We start from the raw sequence: 22,101 nt of genomic DNA on the forward strand, positions 1-22,101 counted from the left end.
AAAGTACAGAAAGACCTTGATTGGGCTTCTTGTCACTGGTTGACATTGACTGAAAACCCGCTGAAAACTACAAAAATGGCTGTAACCTTGACCTCGCTGAAGTGAAGGTCCGTTAGGAGTCACTGTAAGTTTGAAAGTACACAGACCAGTGTAATGGCGTGAGCCCATCAGAGATCTGGTGGGTATGAAAGGTTCCACGGGTGATCCTCCAGCATGAGTGAGATCCACAAACAGACTGGGCTTTTGATTCAACGTGATCAGTGTGGAAAGTGTTCGTAGGGCTCAATACAAAAAGCAGTTTTCACAGACTTCTACAGGACCGGAAGTCTCTTTGCGGTCTTCTTTTGGTAGAGCGCAGGTTGAAGGCACTTTTGCTTTACCTTCACTTTTCCCACCCTCGTCTGTCTTAATCCGTTTCCACGTGACAAGGCGTCACGAAAGTGGGCGGCCCTGATGGTGCTGCTCAGCCCCCCCGCCGCGACCTTCACCCACATCTCCCGTGTTTGCAGCTCGCTGTCTCGGTGTTCAGCAGCAGGAATCATGCTTCGCGCTGTGCTTTTTCGGAGCCTTCCAACACTAAGACGACTGCCGGTCTGTCACTACTCTGCAGCCGCCATCCCAGCACCCAGCACCCAGCCGGAGGTCCACTACAACAAGGTAGAGTCGCTCCAGCGGTTGTTACTGCGCTGACGAGATGTTGGATGTTAGCCAACTGCGTAATCAACAAGTGCGCGCAGCGTGACAGGAGCGCTATTAAAGCGCTATAAAGTGTATAAACTGCGCGGTGCTGTGCTTCCAGCACTCTGCATGCAGAGCTATGATAGGAGGGACGAGCTGCTCACAGAGCTAACAGTGAAGCAGCAACAGGTCACGCTCAGCTTTCACTTGGAGCTTATATAACTCTGAGCGCTGCGCCACGCTGAGCTCGTGGGATTTCACAACAAGATCATGAAGATTTAATCTATGCACGACAGAAACGGCCAGTATGGGATGATTCTTGTTTCTCCGGTATTTGTTGTGAAAACTCACTCAGCTGAGCTGTGCTCCCTCAGATCCTGCACGCAGTGCTCTGCAGTAACGGAGACCTTCTGCTGCGTGGTGTGCAGTGACTGAGCTCACGGGCAGAGGAGGAGATGGCCAAGACTGAGAAAGTCAAAAGAACTCCTCTTTAAATGTTGTCCTTGTGCTCATGGAGACTCTCTGAAGATCCACGGGTCACGCGTGTTTCTTGTATCAGCATGGTCCCTGTTACCTGCAGTTTCATAAAAGCCATCTGTTTTCTGATTGGATTGTTACATTTGTGATTGACATGGCATTGACCAATCAGATGAAAGGAAGAAAAATAGGGTCAAACTTCGTACTTGTAACTTGCAGGGTTTTTTGGCAAAGTCCACGCACAAATCTTTTTACACATACGAAACTGATTTACAAGTACACAATATTTATGACCACATTTTGAGCCCATATAGCCAGGGACGTGGTGTGTGTTAACACGGTCACTAAATACAAACCTCCCCACGCTGGACAGCAGATATGCGATACCCCCCCACACCTACTGTCCAGCTGACCATCCCACAGCTGTGAGAGTGTAAAGAACAAGCAGAGTGTTACTGATATGTGGTCAAAGCAGAGGCTTTTTCCTTTGTTGGAATTGTTGAATTTTGTTTTTCTAATTAGTAATTATTAACTTGATTCTCAAGCTTGTTTAACGTCACACAATTAAGGATTTTTTAAGTTAAGACAGTCAAAAATGGCTCTTTCAGTTCCTCATTTGTAATAACTGCCATTGGTCAAAAACTTTAGAGAGTTACATGCATGTTTCTTATTAAGAAATACATTTGAAATCACTTCTTACCTTTACTTTTCATGCTACATTAGAGTAACGGCATTATTTTTTGATGATATGACGTCATTTTCTGTCACGTTTGTTAGTGTTACTGTACCCTGTGAATTTTGTGCTGAAGGTTAATTTGAAGAAAATCGTGAATTGAATTGAAATCACAATATCTGCCAGAAAAATCGTAATTAGATCATTTCCTGAGATCGTTCAGTCATAAACCCAACTATGGTTATGTTTCCATCGTCACCACTGAGCGCGTCAGAGCTGTGCGTTAAACGAAGCATCAACACAAAGAATTGGCTTCGATGAGTTTCTTGATGAATCGTTGCAGCCTTGGTATAAACATTTACCTGCCAGTGTAGCAGCGGGCTGTAGTATACGTCTGTCTGCATTTAGCTGGTGTTAAAGTTTGGACTTTGTGGCTAAGAGTTCAGTTCGTTATTTAGTGAGCAACAAATTACAACAACAGTTGCCCAGAGACACTTAATATTAGGAAGCTAGTTGGTAAATTGGTAACAATATCACATGCAGTGTCATTGTTTCTATTAGACACCAGTAAATGACAGTTGTGACTTTGTGTAAGCTCTTTAAGAACACAATAAAAAGTCAAGCATGAAAACAAAATTCATTTTTAAAAATCACAGAAGTGGAAGTTCCTCTTTATCCTGCTACATTTAAAGATACAAAAGGAAAATGTCTGACAGAAGTCTGCGAGACCTTTGTCTTTATTTCATTAAAACATTCAATTGGCTGTCTTGAAATCAGTGTTTTACAGTCATTACAGGAAACAGTATTGAGTGTTTTACTTTATCAGAGTCGCTGCACTCGTAATGATGTACTGACCTTTTTAATGTTTCAGCTCTTTATCAACAATGAGTGGCATGATGCAGTGAGTGGGAAAACGTTTCCTACGATAAATCCGGCAACTGGTGAAGTCATCTGTCAGGTTGCAGAAGCTGATGAGGTAAGAGTCTGTAAAGGTAAAAACACAAAGATATCCTGCAGTCGGTTGTTAACCATCTAAAGTAGTGATGGTAAATTTGATTCTTTTTACTGAATCGAGTTTTAATGAGTCACTCACCAAAGTGAATCGATTTTTCAGTCATTTGATTCACTGAGTCAGTCGACCAGAGTGTGCAAAAAATGTACATTTTCACTCAAACTTAATTTGTTTCTCTTTTCATGTAAATCCTACTGCTAAGATGAATGATTCTAAAAGAAAACAACTATTTTATAGAGCAAAAAAGAGCAAAAACATTTCTAAAATTAAGCAATTTCCTATCAAAATTGCTTAATAAACATTTATTTTATTTTATTTTAATATATTTTTATTTTTTATTTTATTAGTATTTTCCTTAAATGTGTTAAATATATATTTTCTCATCTAAATGTCCACTGAGCTGTGAGCCAGGGGGCGGTAATGTGCCTTAACATTGGTTGCCAACCAAGAAGAAGAAGAAGCTGTGAGCCAGGAGGGAGGGGGTGAGTGAGTGAGTGAGTGAGTGAGTGATTCGTTCGCTCGCTCTATGATTCAGCACAGGAGGGAGGGGGTGAGTAGCTCAAATGTGCTGTTAGCATGTTAGCAGAGCGATGCTACTGTGAACCGAGGAGCTATTTTCTTGATGTGAGCTTCTACTCAGGGTTTTTTCTTCCAGTTCAGAGCAGAAATTTTTTTGTTAAGATACTGGATGTTGTGTTTTTCTCCACAATTTTAATTATAAGCTAGATACATTGCTGCTAACAGCAACAGGGATGAGTCAGTGAGTCAGTTGGGCTTGTGAATCATGATTCATGAGTCAGTAAAGTGATTCTCGAGTAATGAACGATTCGTTCATGATTCGCGCATCACTAATCTAAAGTCTACGTTCTTCCACTAACCCATAACCTGTGGGACTGTTACTGTAGCAAAGTGTCTTGTGTGTAACCAGATGTGAGTGGACACTAAAAGTACAGACAAGTTTTTGCCCAGCTGTTTTTACACCTTGTAAGTGATGAACCTTACAGTGTCTTTCAGGGATCATCAACCCTGAGCTCAGACTTACAGGCTCAGGCTGCGCCATCACCAGTTCTCAGCACTTTAACTGTGACACTGAGCAGCTGCTTAGTGCTGGCTGTGCTGGTGAAAGGCAGGCTCAGATGGACTGACCATAATGAATTTACCATATGCTGACTGTAGGTACATGTTTATGTGTGTTCATATTTAGTTCGTATTGGAGCTTTGTAAAAACCACAGTGTTATCTGTAACTGGGAGCAGCAGTGATTGCTGATGAACCAGATGAAGAGCAAACGCTCAGATCCATGTAAAAAACATACATTATAATAGTGTGGAGGATTTTTTAGGACTCAAGTATGGCTTCGTGTCAGAAGGCTGTGTGACTTGTAGCTGCTGACTTGTCTGTATTTTTAAACTTTCTGTGATTAAAATCAGTACATGCTTACAGATATGCAGAAATCCAGGAAGTATTCACAGCGCTTCACTTGTTCCACTGAGTGAAAAAAGTCTGCTTAATATACTTGCACATCTATTTCAAATGAAAAACAGAAATATAATAGAAGTATTCACAGCCTTTACCTGAGACTCAAGCATCTGTCAGATGTTTCTACAGTGACTTGATGGGAGTTCACAGGACACTGACCGTCCAGCCAATCTGAACAATAGAAAGGTCTTAGTCAGTGAGGTGAAGGTCACTCTGACAGAGCGCCAGTGTTGGACTGGAGAGAGGTGAATCATCTAGAAAGAGCCATTTCTACAGCACTCCACATGGAAGCCGCTCCTCAGTAAAAGTCACATAACAGAAACAAAAATCTGTGATGAAACAAAGATTGAACTCTTTGGCCTGAATGCTAACATCTTGTTAAAGACGTCTGCTAGGACATCAGTCAGCTGGTCAGCACAGACTGAGCACACGTCCAGGTATATCCTCTGGTCCAGCAGCTTTGTGTGGGTCGACCCCAGCGAGAGTCCTTCTCACACTGGCTGCAGTCAGGGACAGCACTTGGTTGTCTGGCGAGGGGATGGTTTTCCGTGCTGGCTCGTTGTTTTGGGTCTCAAACCTGGCATGGAATGTGTTAAGTACATTTGGGAGAGAGGTGTCGGTAACACGCTTACACGGTGGGGCCTTGTAGTCCGTGGCAGCGTGGATGCCCTGACACATTTGCCTCTTCAACATGCATGGGGACTGGGACGCCACTCAGGGTGGACTTAAAATAAAAGTCTACTCTTGTTCCTATGAAATAACACATTCCATCCATGGAAACTTATTTTATCATACAGTGTTCATAGTTTTCAGTCATGTGACCTAGTTGCTACCCTGGTGGATAAAACATTACTCCATTATGACAGCCAGTACGACGTGGATCATCTATTCATGAAGGAAACATTAAGATATGAAGAGAAACTAGGAATTTTGGGGGCTTGTGGTCCATATTTTGTCCCAGCAGCTTTATAAAAATCCCTGAAGGTGGTCACATCTCTATCAGAGCTCCACTGCTCAGATCCAATTGTAAGAAACCCAAGAATACATGTCAGACTCGACAGATGTCAGTGAGCATGTTAAATATTAAAGTTCATGACAGTGAACAAGGGCTTGTCTGGAAGGTTTTCCAGCAGAAACCCTCTTCTCTAATAAAACAAAAAGAACGTGGCAGCATGGATGAGGTTTGCAAAGTTGCATCTGAACAAACAAGCTGCTGAGTCATGGGGAGTGCTTATGACTTTACATTTATGTGTACATTTGACATGAAAACTTATGTCTGATCATCTACTTCCAAATAAGTTGATTATCTGGTTAACAGTGTTACTTCCTCGCAGCAAAGAGAGCCTAAAATCAGACGTACTTGACTCCCTGGTGTAATGCTCAAACACACTCCTTAAAGCAACTTTCCTGTAAGGTGGAGAGGAAATGGGATCTCACTCATTTAGATTCTCAGTGAGCCTGGAAAGCAGTCTATTGTTGTAAAAAGAAGCCCTCTGTAAATATAGGACATCTTACTAATAATAATGGATTGCATTTATAGCGCTTTACAATGCCACTATTCATTCACACACTGGTGGAGGCAGCTACAGCTGTAGCCACAGCTGCCCTGGGGCAGACTGACAGAAGCGAGGCTGCCATATCGCGCCACCGGCCCCTCTGGCCAACACCAGTAGGCGTTAGGTAAAGTGTCTTGCCCAAGGACACAACGACCAGGACAGAGAGAGCAGGGATCGAACCGGCGACCTTCTGGTTACAGATGTGCTTCCCAACCCTGAGCCACGGTCGCCCCACTAGTAACCCCAGGTTTCTCTTCAGCGCTGTATCTAGGCAGAGTAAGAGTCGGGCTGTGGTCAGCTGAGTATTCATTCAATCTTAATTAGTAACAACTTCACAGATTTCTTCACAAATACAATTTTAACAGTTGGAGAAAAAAATATTCATAAGCATCTCACAGACATGTCATTACTCACAGCTACTTTCAGTACTATTGATATTTAAATAGCGTCAATAATCACTTCCTCCAAATGTGTCTATTAGATCCCATTTCTTCAAAGAAGCTACTGTTAATTAATGTTGCTTAAATATCTCTATGAATGGGGTTTGTACAACATGCCTTCATTTAATGAAACCGTTACTGATTGCATAAAGCAAAAATGAAGACCAGCACAAGAAAGTGATCACCACGGTGATTCTGCTGTAGAAATGGGCGGCTGCAGCCCAACTGCTCATCTGCCTGTTACTGCTGAGGTCGATGGTCAGGGTGCTGGGGTCGCCATTCACTCTGGCTTCTTGGCTAGCTTAGTGTTAGCATGCTGTCTTAGCAGACGCTTGCAAAGAACTGAAGTTGTGTTAGCAGCACGGTGCGGTTGTTTCTGTCCTGGAACCTGTTTATCTCGTCCTCTTGTGTGCAGAAGCACATGTCCACATCCCTGCTCTGAACTGCGTCGCTATTTTTGTCCTCTGCCACGCAATCTGAATCAGCTGATGTGGGTCTTGGTCCTTACTCCCCACACTCCCGTCCACGGCTGCCCCTCCCTGAGCCTGGTTCTGCCGGGTGTTTGCTCAAAGGCGGTCGTTTGATGGTTGTTGTTTCTGTGTGTCTTTACTTTACAACATAAAGTGTCCTGAGACTTTTGTTGCTGTGATTTGGCACTATATAAATCTGTATTAGTCTCAATTTTGTCTTTTCTATTTGATTGTAAATGTTTTTTCTTTCGTTATGGATATTTACAGTATCATATGAATATTGACGGATCGATCAAAAGAGGACTGGTGAATTATACTTTGTCTACTGACCACAATTTGAATGCACACGAATTCCTTCATTTGGCTTTCCTTGGCCCTAACCAGTGTTTGATGCTGTATTACTTTATAAACACCTCCTAACTAACTGCTCGGCTAATCCTGCACTGCTGTCTTTCCAGGCAGATGTGGAGAAGGCAGTGAAAGCAGCAAGTAATGCCTTCAGGTTGGGATCACCATGGCGACGGACGGATGCCTCTCATCGTGGCGTGCTGCTGAACAGATTGGCTGATGCTATAGAGAGAGATGCTGCCTACCTCGCTGTGAGTGATCCTTAAAGGCTAAAACTCTGACAGCAGCTTTTCTTGTACTTCTCTGTTCATCGTGACCACAGTCATGTGCAAAAGTATCTGATGGAAATATTTGGCTCTTTCTGAGATAGTCATGCATGAGCAAACTTTTGTAAATATATCTTTTGGCATTTTTCAGCTTTATTTGATAGACACAGTGAAGAAATGACAGGAAAGCGTGGGGCAGAGCGAGGAGGGGCCGCGGGCTGGCCGCCCTCAGCCGTATGGCATGTGGCCGCCCGCTCAGCGCGCTGAGCTAAACCGGCGACCGCACGAGCAGACATTTAATCCTCGTTGATGCATTACCTCTATTTGCAATCATAAAACTTTCAGTGTTCTTGTGAGAAGAGTTGGTAGAAATAACTTTTAGACGTCTTCCAGATGTTGCGACTGCTTTTTCTGTCACTGAGAATGTAGCGCACTGGCGTCGGTTACATCCACCTATGCTGTGTTAGTGTCGAGCATCGTAACGACAGGATTTAAAGAGCTGTGGTTCAGAGTGAAGTTTGTGAATGCCTGTGACTCAACCCTGTCCAAACCAACTGAAATAAACGATCGGATTACTGGGAAAATATTCTACAAGCCAATGTGACAACAGTTTGTCTACAACCATCTGGCCACGAGAGCAAAGGTTCTTTATTTTTCACTTCAATTATGAAAAAGTACAAAGCACAAGTGTCATCTTTTCTGTGCGCTCTCATTTCTGAAATACTTCCTTAAGAAGCCCGTGTTCCCGTGGGACATCGGACTTTTTCACAGGACTGTTTTATCGTTTACTGTGACCTGTTTGGTTCACATTCATCAGGGTTTGATGATCGACTGTGGAGCTTGGGTAGCATTGCTGTCATCTACAGCGTCTCTCTGCAGCCTGTAAAGATGGCACCAACACAGCATTGTTCCTTTATACGACATTTGCAGTACATGGAGCCTCATGATGTTGCACTTTTGTTATGTCAATGTTTTCTATACCATGTGAAACTGTTGTGTTGTTTCCACAGGAGCTTGAGACCCTTGACAATGGGAAGCCCTATGCTGTTGCCTATGCAGTGGATCTGCCCACAGTAGTGAAAGTTTTCAGGTAACAAACACACAACAAAGTTTTAGAGCCTTTCAAAGTGTATCTGAAATGATGTTACAAAGTCCAATCATTTCCTTGTTATTTCTTGCTGAAGCATTCAGCTGCCTCCTTATCCAACCCCGCAGTGTGTAAATCCACTTCTGTTGTGTAGATATTATGCAGGCTGGGCCGACAAATGGGAGGGAAAGACCATCCCCATCGATGGAGATTATTTCTGCTACACTAGACATGAACCCATTGGAGTCTGTGGACAGATCATACCGGTAAGGAAGTAGAAAGATGCTTCACATATTCTCTTTACACCTGCAGAGTGAAGGCTGCAGAGTCACCCGTGACCTCTGTGTACATACAGTGTGGCATGAAATGAATGCCTCAGTGGGCATGTGAAACGCTAAGTTAGTGACAGCATGATTAAGAGATGAAGGAGCAAGTATCACCTGTTTGGAAGGGTTACCATGGCAACGTGGCTTACGTTTAAAAAGTTGCATCTAAAAAAATTTCAAGACTTGACTGACGAAAAGTCCAGTGATATGAGATACTGATGAAATCATAATTTTCTGTATCACTTTAAGTTATTGCTGATAAAACAGGTTCTACACTTGGTCACATTTTTGCCGTGTTGTGCAGAACGACGTGTACCAACATACATGAAGAGGGTCAAACCTAAAAGGGACCAGGTCATTGTTTTACTCCGTCCTGATAAGAACAATCTGAGCGCTGACAGAGGGTGTGCGACTTTTTTACATGATTGTATGTTTGTAACAGCTTTTGCTACCGAATTGTAACGAGGTAAATGTCACTTGGTTATCCTGTGATTGAAAGACACAGAGTAGTTTTATCCTCAGCCGAGCTCTGCATATACGCACAGCGATCCATGTATTTATAATCTGCCCTTTCCAGGCTCTAGTAGCTGCTGTTTGCTCGTTCTGACAGTCTGGACCGCAGACCGTCCAGCTCCTCTCTCTCCCAGGTCCCAGCATGCTACTGAAATAGGGGAGGCCTGCCAGCCCCCCCTGGCACTGCCCCCTGAACCCAGTGTACCACCCCTCCCCTGCAGCTGAGCCACAGACCACGATACACCAGATATAGCTATACAGATACAGCATCATTGGATATTAACACTGAAACAACAGTTACTGCTCTGGTTCATGGTCTTAGAGCCGGCTCTATGAAGTGAACGACACGAGCCGGCTCCCAAGGTTTGTTTTTTTGTCTTTCTGCTTCACTCCTCACGTGAGAAGGGGGCTTGCGCTGAGCGGGGGGAGGGGGGGGGGGTAGTTACAGTCGCAGTAGCACAGGAACAGAGCGGGAGGGAGAGAGAGAGAGCCAGGGACAACAACGTCACATTACAAAGGTATAGTAATCATCCACAACTATTTTCAGTTGCAGATGATAAAGGATTCAGAAAGTTTATTCATGCAGTGAATCCTATGTATGCAAGTCCAAGCAGGAAAACACTCTCCCAAAAAATCATCCCAGGCCCATATGACAGAGAAGGTGCAACTTTTGCACATTTTAATTTAGATTTTATTGTGTTGTGGTTTGCAGTGTTTTGTACGGTGGCCCTGAGAGGCCAAACGGACTGCAACTTCAGTGTTTTGTGTTGTTTCACTTTAAATTAGTTTAAAAGGAAAAAGCTGAAAATTTAAATAGTTAAAAGTTGAAATGTGAATAGCTGGTTTTAGTATTATATGATTTATTTATTACATTTTATGTGGAGTGAATAAATAAAAGTATATTTACGGTGGCCCCTAGAGACAAAGCACGTACAAACTCCAAAACACATTCTTTGTGTTTATTCTGCATTTACTTCACTATATTGCATAAATGTCAGTTAGAAGCTTAGCCTCCTAGGACATGGTGTTTTCAAATGTGGACATCACATTTTGGGTTATTTAGACCAAAATACTAAATTTTACTCTACAACAGCCTGATATCCACATTATGCTGTCACTGTTCTATTGAAATTTAAAACTACATCTTCATATGTGGATCTCATTTTTCTCAGAACCAAAAATCAGTTAATAAAAAATCAGGCAATTCTTTGTTTTTACAGTCATCAGCTCCCAATCAGCCCAAATAGCAAAGAGAAATTAAAATGCATGCCACGAAAGAGTTTGGGTCTTAGAAGGTTAAATTAAAGGTTGAAAAAAAAAAGTCATTGCAACTCGGCTATTGATCAAGTAATTGCGATTAATCGCAATTAGTTACAGAAAATTGTGAGAGCACGTACAAACTCCAAAACACAACAGAAGTGCTCCAGGATGCTAGGGGGCAGTGTTGAGCTTTTGTTACCTCGTGGCTACACAAGCCAGCAAGTACCAACGACCTGATTTGGTGTGTGGTAGTAACAGGTAAATTATTATTTGAATATATATGAGTGCCTGTGTATAAATACACAAACAACACACATATGCTTTCAATTGTGTGATTTAAGTGATCAGGGTAGCTGTTTTGGAAGTTCAGTTAACTCTAGGAATTTGTTTTGGAGTTTGTACGTGCTTTTTCTCTTTAGGGGCCACCGTATATATTTTTAAAATATAAAATATAAAGAGAAAGAGCCGGCTCTTTTTAGTGAGTCGAGCCGAAAGAGACGGTTCTCTAAAAAGAGCTGGAATTCCCATCACTAGTAGAAACGATATGGATGATTTCCTTTGTCACAGAAGTGTTAATACAAGCAGGATGTGGATATTTTATAGGTGAAGTGTCAAATTATCTTTACTTATAATTGTCTCCTCCTGCAGTGGAACTTCCCTCTGCTGATGCAGGCGTGGAAACTTGGCCCTGCCTTAGCAACTGGTAACACTGTGGTGATGAAGGTCGCAGAGCAGACGCCACTCACTGCGCTTTATGTAGCCAGCCTAATCAAAGAGGTATGTTTCAGTTTGTAATCGCAAAGTATTAGTCATCACAAATGTAGTGCAGAGGAACATCGACATCAGTATTTCAATCTTTTTCTTTGTTATGAACTTAAATTGTGAAATCTTGTTACATAATGTAGAGAAATGTGTTGTAAAATCAAAAGAAGTCCCCAAAATATCCATAAATATTTTTGTGCATCTTAACCTGGTCTGGGCCCGGGACACTGCAGCATAGACCTCGTCAGCCTCCTCTGGGGGACACCAGGTGCTCCAAAGCCAGCACAGAGATGCAGCGCTGCAAACAGCCCCACTGCAAGCTATCTGCTGTAGCTCGATGAAATCAAAGGAAGCACATCATAAGCAAAAAGCAGAGATACGATCCTGAGCTCGCTGAACCTGAAGCCCTCTGATCCCTGGCTGCTGCCTTGAAATTCAAATCAAATCAAAATTTATTTCTATAGCACATAATAAACAACAAAGTTGCCCAAAGTGCTTCACAGTCGGTCAGAGCAATAGCATAAGACAGAATAAAAAAGAAACGGTTAAAAGGAGGCAGGAAACAATATGAACAATACGGGTAAAAAAAACATAACTAGCCACGAAATAACATATTAGTTTGAATCAAAAGCCAGACTGGATGGACTCGGAGGAACGAATATAAGGAGGGAGGTTACTCCAGAGTCTGGACTTCAGACGGGACCTCGGTTGCGTCAGGAGCATTTGATTGGAAGATCAAGTGCCTTATTAGGGATATACAAATGAGTTTGCATAGATAGCTGGGAGCCAAATTGTTTAAAATTTTAAAGGTATGCAAGAGAATTTTTGAAATTGATACGATAATCAACAGGGAGCCAATGTAGGTTGGCTAAAACTGGTGTGATGTGGGGAAATTTCTAGTACCAGTTAAGAGACGCGCAGCTGCGTTTCAAGCTAACTGGAGCCGGTGAACAGAGGAAGGTGGGAGGCCCGAGTAGAGGGAATTACAGTAGTGTGAATAAGCTTTTCGAGGTCCTTCAAAGGGAGGTATGGCTTTGCTTTAGATATCTGACGCAGCTGGTTGAAACAGTTTTTACCACAGAGGAGGTCGATTTCTCGAGTTTGAAAGAGCAGGAAAACACCAAGGTTTCTAACAGTGAGCGAGAGATGGCTAGCAAGGGGCCCTAAGGCATCAGGTACTGTAGCTGTTCCAGCGGGGTGTGACTATCAAAACTGTAACTTCGGTCTTATCCTGGTTCAGTGTGAGAGACGTGATAACCAAGTTTAGTCTCTCTCATTTAGACAGTCAAATAGGGCTTGCAGAGAAGTAGAAACATCCAATGTCAAAGGGAAATGAATTTGTATGTCGTCGGCGTAGCAGTGAAGGAAATGTTATATTTTTAAAATATTAATCCTAACGGCTGCATGTACAAGGAAAAAAGAACTGGGCCGAGCACAGATCCTTGAGGAACACCACAGTGAATGGGGCAGAGGCCGAGGAGTGCTGCCCCATGGCTACGGAAAACGACCTCTCTGAGAGACAGGATTCAATCCATGAACTCATGAGCAACTGGTGACAAAGAGCAAACTCCCACCCAGCCCAGACTGAGAGAGGAATCTCCTCTCCAGCGCTGGCACACACTGTAGTCTGGGAGGTGTGATTTCCTCGGGAGCTGGAATACAACCTTTGGTACCACTATAGGGAGGAATGCTCTCCAACAGCCATCCCATAACAGAATTAGGTTTAATGTGATCTACCAGAGGGGCCAGGACACTGGAGAGCTTATTTTAACCACCTCAGCAGTCAAACGTGCGGCCATTTGTCAGTGAGCCAAAATGGATCAAGCAGCAGGACAAGGATCCCAGCACAGCAGGAAATCTACCACAGAGTGCCTGAAAAGGAAAAGAATTAAGGTCCTGCAGTGGTCTACTCAACACCAAGACCCTAACCCAACTGAAGTATTGTGCTGGGACCCTCAAAGAGCTGTGCATAAACAAATGCCCACAAAGCTCAATGAACTAAAGTATCGTTGTAAAGAAGAGCGAGTAAAATTCTCCGGGGGTGATGTGAGAGATTATTCACAGAGAAACCATCACTGCGACTTGCTGCTGAACCCGGGGGACGTCCTACACACTGCTGCTGCATTTTGGTTTCAGTTTTGGGAGATCAATAATGACGTGGTTTAACACATTGTGTATTGTTATTCATCTGAGTTGTATTTAAATCGTATAGGACCTGGTAAGGACGACATGATTTAAAAAATGTCCTGATGTGTTAAATTTTATTGAAAGAGAGAGTAATGTATTTTTGATGTGACCCTATACACAAAAAGCCAGGTTTTCCTAAGCTTTGGTTCTGTTCCAGGTGGGTTTTCCTGAAGGTGTTGTGAATATCCTGTCTGGCATGGGACCAACAGCTGGTGCTGCCATTGCAAGGCACATGGATGTCGACAAGGTGGCTTTTACTGGATCCACAGAGGTACGACAGTTATTGCCTTTTGTGCCACGAGTTGTTGGTTGGACAGTAACATGCTGTATGTTTGCTAAAACTCATAAATAATTACTGGCATGGCCGAAAGAACGAGTGGCAGAAATGAGCTTCCTCCAAAGGGTGGCCGGCCTCTCCCTCAGAGATAGGGTGAGGAGTTCAGCCAATCCGGGAGGGGCTCAGAGTCGAGTCGCTGCTCCTCCACATCGAAAGGAGCCAGCTGAGGTGGTTCAGGCATCTGATAAAGATGCCTCCTGGGCGCCTCCTGAGTGAGGTGTTCTGGGCATGTCCCACCAGGAGGAGGCCTCGGGGCAGACCCAGGATTACATCTCTCAGCTGGCCTGGGAACGCCTTGGTGATCCCCTGGATAAGCTGGAGCTGGGGAGAGAGGGGTCTGGGTTTCTCTCCTTAGGCTGCTGCCCCGCGACCCGCAGATGGACGGAGGGAATTATTGGCACGAGGGGCTGGAAAACTAAAAACAAGTCAAAATATCCAAACCCTCTTATTCTGCACCAGCTGTCGGGCTATGTGATTGAAGCCAAACATGATATGGAGCAGAAAGTGACCACGGCCCAACAATGTGCTGTAGGCCGGCTTTTACTTCAGTTTGTTTCTGCAGCAACATAAAAAGGAGAGGTTTAAATGAGTCCACCACAGAATCACAAGGCTGAACCTGTCTATAAACACTGATATACATAATTAGAAGACATAAGGCTTCTAGAGTGCAAGCTTCACTTTTAGTTTGTGAAACAATTATGCCATTGTTCTTACAAACGCTAAAAATGAAAGATTTGCTGGGTCCTGTCAGAGAGGTGCATTTTAGATGGACTGCAAATGGACAGGCCAGGCAGAGAGCATTCAGACTGCATAACAATAGTGAACATGTGTGTGTAAATGCCAGAAATATGTGGAGCTCTGTTCTAAACATTTCAGGTGATATACAATGATGAAAATAAGGTCAAAGGAAACCGAAGCTTTGCCATTGTGTGTACAACGATTGGTAATGCTCAGAATTTAAACTTGTTTTCCAAATATTTAGCAGTCGTAGCAGCAGTGATCACAGGCAGCATTACTCGATCGGACAGCATCCAGCCTCAGAAGTTTGTCCCCTGAACGGGAGACTCCAAATGCAGCCGCAGATACAGTGGGGCAAAAAAGTATATAGTTAGCCACCGATTGTGCAAGTTCCCCCACCTAAAATGATGACAGAGGTCAGTAATTTGCACCAGAGGTACACTTCAACTGTGAGAGACAGAATGTGAAAAAAAATCCATGAATCCACATGGTAGGATCTGTAAAGAATTTATTGGTAAATCAGGGTGGAAAATAAGTATTTGGTCAATAACAAAAATACAACTCAATACTTTGTAACATAACCTTTGTTGGCAATAACAGAGGTCAAACGTTTACTATAGGTCTTTACCAGGTTTGCACACACAGTAGCTGGTATTTTGGCCCACTCCTCCATGCAGATCTTCTCGAGAGCAGTGATGTTTTGGGGCTGTCGCCGAGCAACACGGACTTTCAACTCCCGCCACAGATTTTCTATGGGGTTGAGGTCTGGAGACTGGCTAGGCCACTCCAGGACTTTCAAATGCTTCTTACGGAGCCACTCCTTTGTTGCCCGGGCGGTGTGTTTTGGATCATTGTCATGTTGGAAGACCCAGCCTCGTTTCATCTTCAAAGTTCTCACTGATGGAAGGAGGTTTTGGCTCAAAATCTCACGATACATGGCCCCATTCATTCTGTCCTTAACACGGATCAGTCGTCCTGTCCCCTTGGCAGAAAAACAGCCCCATAGCATGATGTTTCCACCCCCATGCTTCACAGTAGGTATGGTGTTCTTGGGATGCAACTCAGTATTCTTCTTCCTCCAAACACGACGAGTTGAGTTTATACCAAAAAGTTCTACTTTGGTTTCATCTGACCACATGACATTCTCCCAATCCTCTGCTGTATCATCCATGTGCTCTCTGGCAAACTTCAGACGGGCCTGGACATGCACTGGCTTCAGCAGCGGAACACGTCTGGCACTGCGGGATTTGATTCCCTGCCGTTGTAGTGTGTTACTGATGGTGACCTTTGTTACTTTGGTCCCAGCTCTCTGCAGGTCATTCACCAGGTCCCCCCGTGTGGTTCTGGGATCTTTGCTCACCGTTCTCATGATCATTTTGACCCCACGGGATGAGATCTTGCGTGGAGCCCCAGATGGAGGGAGATTATCAGTGGTCTTGTATGTCTTCCATTTTCTGATGATTGCTCCCACAGTTGATTTTTTCACACCAAGCTGCTTGCCTATTGTAGATTCACTCTTCCCAGTCTGGTGCAGGTCTACAATACTTTTCCTGGTGTCCTTCGAAAGCTCTTTGGTCTTGGCCATGGCGGAGTTTGGAGTCTGACTGTTTGAGGCTGTGGACAGGTGTCTTTTATACAGATGATGAGTTCAAACAGGTGCCATTCATACAGGTAACGAGTGGGGGACAGAAAAGCTTCTTACAGAAGATGTTACAGGTCTGTGAGAGCCAGAGATTTTCCTTGTTTGAGGTGACCAAATACTTATTTTCCACCCTGATTTACGAATAAATTCTTTACAAATCCTACCATGTGGATTCATGGATTTTTTTTTCACATTCTGTCTCTCACAGTTGAAGTGTACCTCTGGTGCAAATTACTGACCTCTGTCATCATTTTAAGTGGGGGAACTTGCACAATCGGTGGCTGACTAAATACTTTTTTGCCCCACTGTACCTGCAAAAACACTGCAGTAGTCAGTTACAGGTGCAAAAACTCCATTTGATGACAGGTAGGGAGAACCAGCCCATGTAAACTGGTCTTAGTGAGGGACCGTGCAAACCACAGACTACAGCTGTAAAAGGCTGTGGGGGACTGCGAGTGGGCACGTGGTGTGGACACCCACATCTGTGAATGAGAGAACTCGAGAACGAGGCAACATGGGATTGAGATTAGAGCAGCAATTATTGATAAAGAATCTTTTTTAATGAGCAATAATAAAAACTCAGACATTACAATGTTTAATGGTTTAAATGAGCATCTGTCACATCTGTCAGCGCCTCGCAGTTTTACTGTGTACATTTTTATTGGTCTGCAAAAAAACTTTTATTTGTATATCTTACAAAAGCCTTGACCTGTGGCCTGGTGCACCCCCAAACAGTAAAGGTTTTACTGGGAAAAACATGTTCTTCGTCTCTCCCTGAGGTCAGTGTCTCTGTAACAGCTCTTTGCTCTTTGCTCTTTGCCGTGCGTACAGACAGACTTCATCACTGCTGCGGTTGTGTTACCAGTCTTCTTATTAAAAACTGGGCCTGCTTGGGCTTAATGTTGTCATACCTTATATTCACACACTGCTCGTAGATACATTTCTATTGCTCGTCTAGTTTTAGTCAGAAATGTGGTTAAACATCATCATTATATGACCCTGAATGTAGAAACCAGGCAAAATTTATGTCGTAAAATAACCCGTCGTAGTCGCCTGAAGCCTCTCCCGGCTTTCTTAAGACTGCTGATGAATAAATAAATAAATACATTAATAATATGATCAGCCCTGGCGCAGGGGGCCTCTTGTGCATCGGCCTAACTGGGGGGCTCTTCAACTGGCGGGGAGGTTGTTCCATCCTTGCAGGAGTCCACTCTGCAGGTGGGGGAGAGACATAGGAGAGGTGGAGAATAAACTTAACCTGGGTGTCTGTTGTCTTGTGTAGTCTGGGAGACGATTGAATGTTGGGGTGGGTACAGTTTCCTCTGCGGTGGGGTGGAGTGGGCTGCCCCGGGTCCTGTGGGGCTTGGCAGTGCTACCGTAGGCCCCGGTCTGGATGGACCTGGGCTCCCTTGCTTTGGTGGGTACCAGAGGACGGGGGTGCCTACTGGGGTCAGCGGGGGAGCTGGCCCTAGGGAGGGGCATCCTCCCCTCCCTTCTTTTCCTCCCCATCCCCGGCTGCCTCCCTCTTCCCGCTCCACCACACTCACCCACACGGCCTTGGGGTGCGGGTGTGTCACGAGGGTGCAGGGGAGACATCCCCCCCCCCCTCCCTGTCCCCTTCTGGCCACCTGTGCCTCAATTTTATCTCACAACTTAGACATCCACATTACTCACACTCTCATAACACACACATACATATAGGGCCTTGAGGGTGGGCACGTTAACGGTGTCCAGCGGACGGTCTGTGTACTCAAACCTACCTCTGGCGCCGGTGCCCACCTCTCAATTTTAAACCCATGTAGACATTGAGGGTTCTCGGGAGGGGCCGTGCTGACACCTGCTGCTCTCTGGCAGCAGCACCATGCTCTCCCGGGTTTTAAATGCACTTTAGAACAACACGCAGCAACACTACACATGAGCGGGAGGAGGGAGGTATGGGGTCTTCACACACCCCCGTTCTCTGCTGGCCATTGGGGCGGGGGGGCTGGGAGGAGATGTTGGCTGTCCGATTGGCCTCCCTGCTGCTGCGGAGCCTGGGACGGTCTGCTTGCCTCCACCCCGGGGGGAAGGGTAACATCTCTTGGGTCTGGATGCTGTTTCCCCCTCTGGGGGCGAGGGTACCTGGACCCGGGGTATAGAGTATGTTTGGGGAGTGTGATTGTGTGTACTTGTCCATTTATGTCAATCCTTACGTTGGGTGAGTGCTGAGTGTTTGTATATGTGTGCATGAGGGTGGGAATGCACGTTTGTGTCTGTGTGTGCCTGTTTGTCTGTGTCTATATGTCAGGTCGGGTCTTACACTCCACCTCTCTGGGAACTCCCAGGCCCTCCAAGGCCTGTCTCCCCTCACCACACTCCCTGCCGGTAACAGATGCCCTCAGGGATCGGTGCGTTGGTGGTTCTTGGTGTCCGGGGCTGGGCGCTCAGGTATGTACCGGCTCACTCCCGGTGACTACTTGGCGGGGCCTGGCGCCTGTTGCTCGATCAGGCCTCTTCCGGGGCACGGGGGGCCCTCGGGCCTCCGGCCTCTGGGCCTGCGGCTCGGTTCACTCTGGCACAGCTGACTGCCGACAGAGCCGGCGGACACGCCGGTGCAGCCCCCTCTAGCTTCTGCTCGGTGGCTACTGGGTGATGCCTCGTCTGGGGATCCTCAGCTCTTCCCAGGAGGGTGGCACGATGCCCCTCCGGTGGTCCTCCTTGGGCTCTCGCACTCTGGGGCCTCTGGATGTCTGGAGCCTGGATCTCCTCCATGCCTGCTTCATGCCCTGGGGGCGGGGCTATGGTCCTCTACATCCTCTTGCAGACCATTACATGTGGAAACCTTTTGAATACAAGCGCGCAAAAGCCCAAAATTACACCTTTCTTGGCTGCTACTTGAAAGCACATTGTGCGCTGTCGGTCCTGCGTGCTGCACAACAACATTGAATATTTAGTATTTACTGCTGTTTACACTTAGCTAGATTAACGTGATGGTGTTGTGTTTAGTATGTTGCTCTGTTTTTTTTGCTTGTTTTCTCTTCTTCTCTCAACAGGTGATCCAGGAGATTTTTTTTCCTTTCTCACTGTCCCTCTCCCCTTCTGTTTTTCTTTTCCTTCATCTTTCTTAAAAAACAAAAACAAAAACAAAAAAAAAACATTGATCGCTGGATATGATTGTTCTAATAAAGCTATCATTACTGAAAAAAATAATATGATTAGTAAATTACATTATGTAGATGTCGTAACGGTAGTTTTACTAATAATTTGTGGATTTGTTTTTAACTCTCCTTCCACACTCTGACAAATGTCAAACACTAATAATAATCACAATGAGTCCTGACTATCAAGTGTGGAGTCCTGTCACAGTGTAAAATAAACACTGATAAATGAGACAAATGACAAACTCAAACTTTCTCTTATGCCTGGCTGTGATTTTAACACAGTACATGTTCTTCTGTGGAGGAATCACTGACACAAAGTATTTACAGAACATTGTTATAAAAGTACTGCTCTTCTTTGTGTTTCGCTGAACTTTATGACAATGTTAAAATGAGGAATTTTTGCTTCAGCATCATTTGCATCATTACTATTATTTTTATTACTGTTGAAATCCCAAGTATGCAGTCTGGAATACATTACTGAAACTGGTGTTAAGACATCTACAAACTTTGGGATATCATGTTGAATTTATAATAAAGTATAGCTCAAAAATGTGGACAAGTCGTTTCCACTTGATGGAAGGATCTAAAAAATCAGAATAGACCTATTTATAAGCAACAAACTTATATACAGCTATTTACACAAAGTGCAGCTAATGCCTCAGCAATGTTTGTGCAACTATTTAAACTGTTGACAGAAAACTCTGATTCAAAATCCATCATTTCTCTGGGAAGGGTTCTGATTCTGTGCTGTGTTGATCTGGTGGAGCCGGCACACAAATACAGAACGTCTGGATCGGCTCTGATCCTATTACCCAGCAGGCAATGCAGAGTTTACATGGAGCTGATGGGTGAGGGGACTCACCTAATTCTGCAGTAGCCTTACCAGCCACACCTGTTCCAGCAGCTCCCTCTAGAACAGGTCACCTCAAACGGGCTCTTACTTTTAAAAGGCTGGAATAACCTGTTAGAGCTATTCATACTAATGTTTCACAAAGGGTTAAAAGGTGAATGTGCACAATTTAGGCTTTAATTGCAAGATGTTTTATTAAGAGGGGAAAGCAGAAATAAATAATAATCAAACAGAATCAAATCACCTGAGGTTTACTTATCTACTCCGAGCTAATGCTGACTTTGTTCTGATCTTTGTGAGCAGAATGGTTGGACAGAGTGCATTTCTCTTTGTGTTACATGCTCTGGGTGGAAATCTAAATTTCCTTAATTTTATAACCTAACATGGCAAAAATGATCTATGGTCCACCTGGGCCTTACACAGAGCTTCTGTCTGATTTCTCAGACTTTATATCTGATTTAGTTCTGAGCTCAGATAAAATAATTATTGTGGGTGATTTTAACATCCATGTAGATGCTAAAAATGACAGCCTCAACATGGCATTTAATCTGTTATTAGACTCAATTGGCTTCTCTCAAAATGTAAAAGAACCCACCCACCACTTTAATCACACTCTAGATCTTGTTTTAACATATGGCATAGAAACTGAACATTTAACAGTGTTTCCTGAAAACCCTCTCCTGTCTGATCATTTCCTGATAACATTTACATTTACAATAATTGATTACACAGCGGTGGAGAGTAGACTTTATCACAGTAGATGTCTTTCTGAAAGCGCTGTAACTAAGTTTAAGAATATAATCCACCCACTAGAGAAATAGTTTGCTGCTTTATAAGAAAGCGCTCCGCAAAGCCAGAACATCTTACTATTCATCACTGATTGAAGAAAATAAGAACAACCCCAGGTTTCTCTTCAGCTCTGTAGCCAGGCTGACAAACAGTCAGAGCTCTGTTGAGCCAACCATCCCTTTAACAGAAATTGTATTGGGAGAGCAGCCTGTTGTGCCTGACAGAGACATGGCTGAAACATCATTACCGACTCTGTGATGAGTTTTAGTGGCTTCAGAATGAGCAGACAGAGCAGAGTGAGTGGGGCTAAATTTGCCTGTCAGTAGCAAGTGGTGTAACCCTATGCATCATACCATATCCATCACTGACCGGATATGCAACGAGGGCACTGAGCTGTTGGTGACTGGCTGTGTTACCTACCAAGGGAGGTACTTGACTTGATGGCCTGGAGAGTTCAGGAAGGAGTCTGATGTTCAGGTAGACAGGGAACAGGTGGAAGAGGACCTGCAGAGGGTGAAGTATGTGCTGGAGGAAGAATGAAAGTCGGTAGAAGCAATGAGGGAATGAGACGGACATGGAGGGAAAGGTGAACATGGAAAACATGGAGGTGCTGAGGGTAGACGAGTTTAAATACCTGGAGTCCAACCACCAAAGCAACAGAGGGGGGAAGAAGAGAGTGCAGGCAGGCTGGAGTGGGCGGAGTCAGGGGTGATATGTAACCAAAGGATAGCAGCAGGATGTCATGTGGCGATGTGAAGCAGGCAGGATGACGACCAAAAATGCGGACTCATAGGCAGGACCTCACTCAAACACAGCTTTGTTGATGGATGCCAGAAATACAAAGCTAGACTTGGATACACAGGAAAACAAAACAGTTTCGTTTGGTCATTATTTAAAGTATTGTTTAGATGTTTCTGTGATCTTCTAGAATAGAATAGCCCTTTGTTATCACCGTACATATACTCCACGCTAATTCAGAGCAGCCACACATCCATTACCTGCTTTATGTGCAAAGACCTGGATCTGTACTGTGGATGCAGGTCTTTGTTAGATTTGTAGAGTCAAGTAAAAG

At 44.3% G+C, this 22,101-nt stretch overlaps 1 protein-coding gene across 1 annotated transcript in view; it reads left to right on the forward strand.

Moving 5' to 3' along the window:
- The first annotated feature begins 438 nt into the window (after window positions 1-438).
- LOC146622203 (aldehyde dehydrogenase, mitochondrial-like) overlaps window positions 439-22,101 on the forward strand; it is a 30,159-nt gene continuing 8,496 nt past the window's right edge. Inside the window, exons 1-7 of the mRNA XM_085366103.1 lie at window positions 439-657; window positions 2,700-2,804; window positions 7,243-7,383; window positions 8,409-8,488; window positions 8,640-8,751; window positions 11,233-11,361; window positions 13,691-13,804. Coding sequence (XP_085222229.1) covers window positions 454-657; window positions 2,700-2,804; window positions 7,243-7,383; window positions 8,409-8,488; window positions 8,640-8,751; window positions 11,233-11,361; window positions 13,691-13,804 — 885 coding nt within the window. The 5' untranslated portion in view covers window positions 439-453. The remainder of the gene's footprint in view (window positions 658-2,699; window positions 2,805-7,242; window positions 7,384-8,408; window positions 8,489-8,639; window positions 8,752-11,232; window positions 11,362-13,690; window positions 13,805-22,101) is intronic.

This window comes from Diplotaxodon limnothrissa, linkage group LG11, assembly GCF_057381915.1.
Source record: "Diplotaxodon limnothrissa isolate DT_005_m linkage group LG11, D_limnothrissa_male_GT1.1, whole genome shotgun sequence".
Taxonomy (NCBI): Eukaryota; Metazoa; Chordata; class Actinopteri; order Cichliformes; family Cichlidae; genus Diplotaxodon; species Diplotaxodon limnothrissa.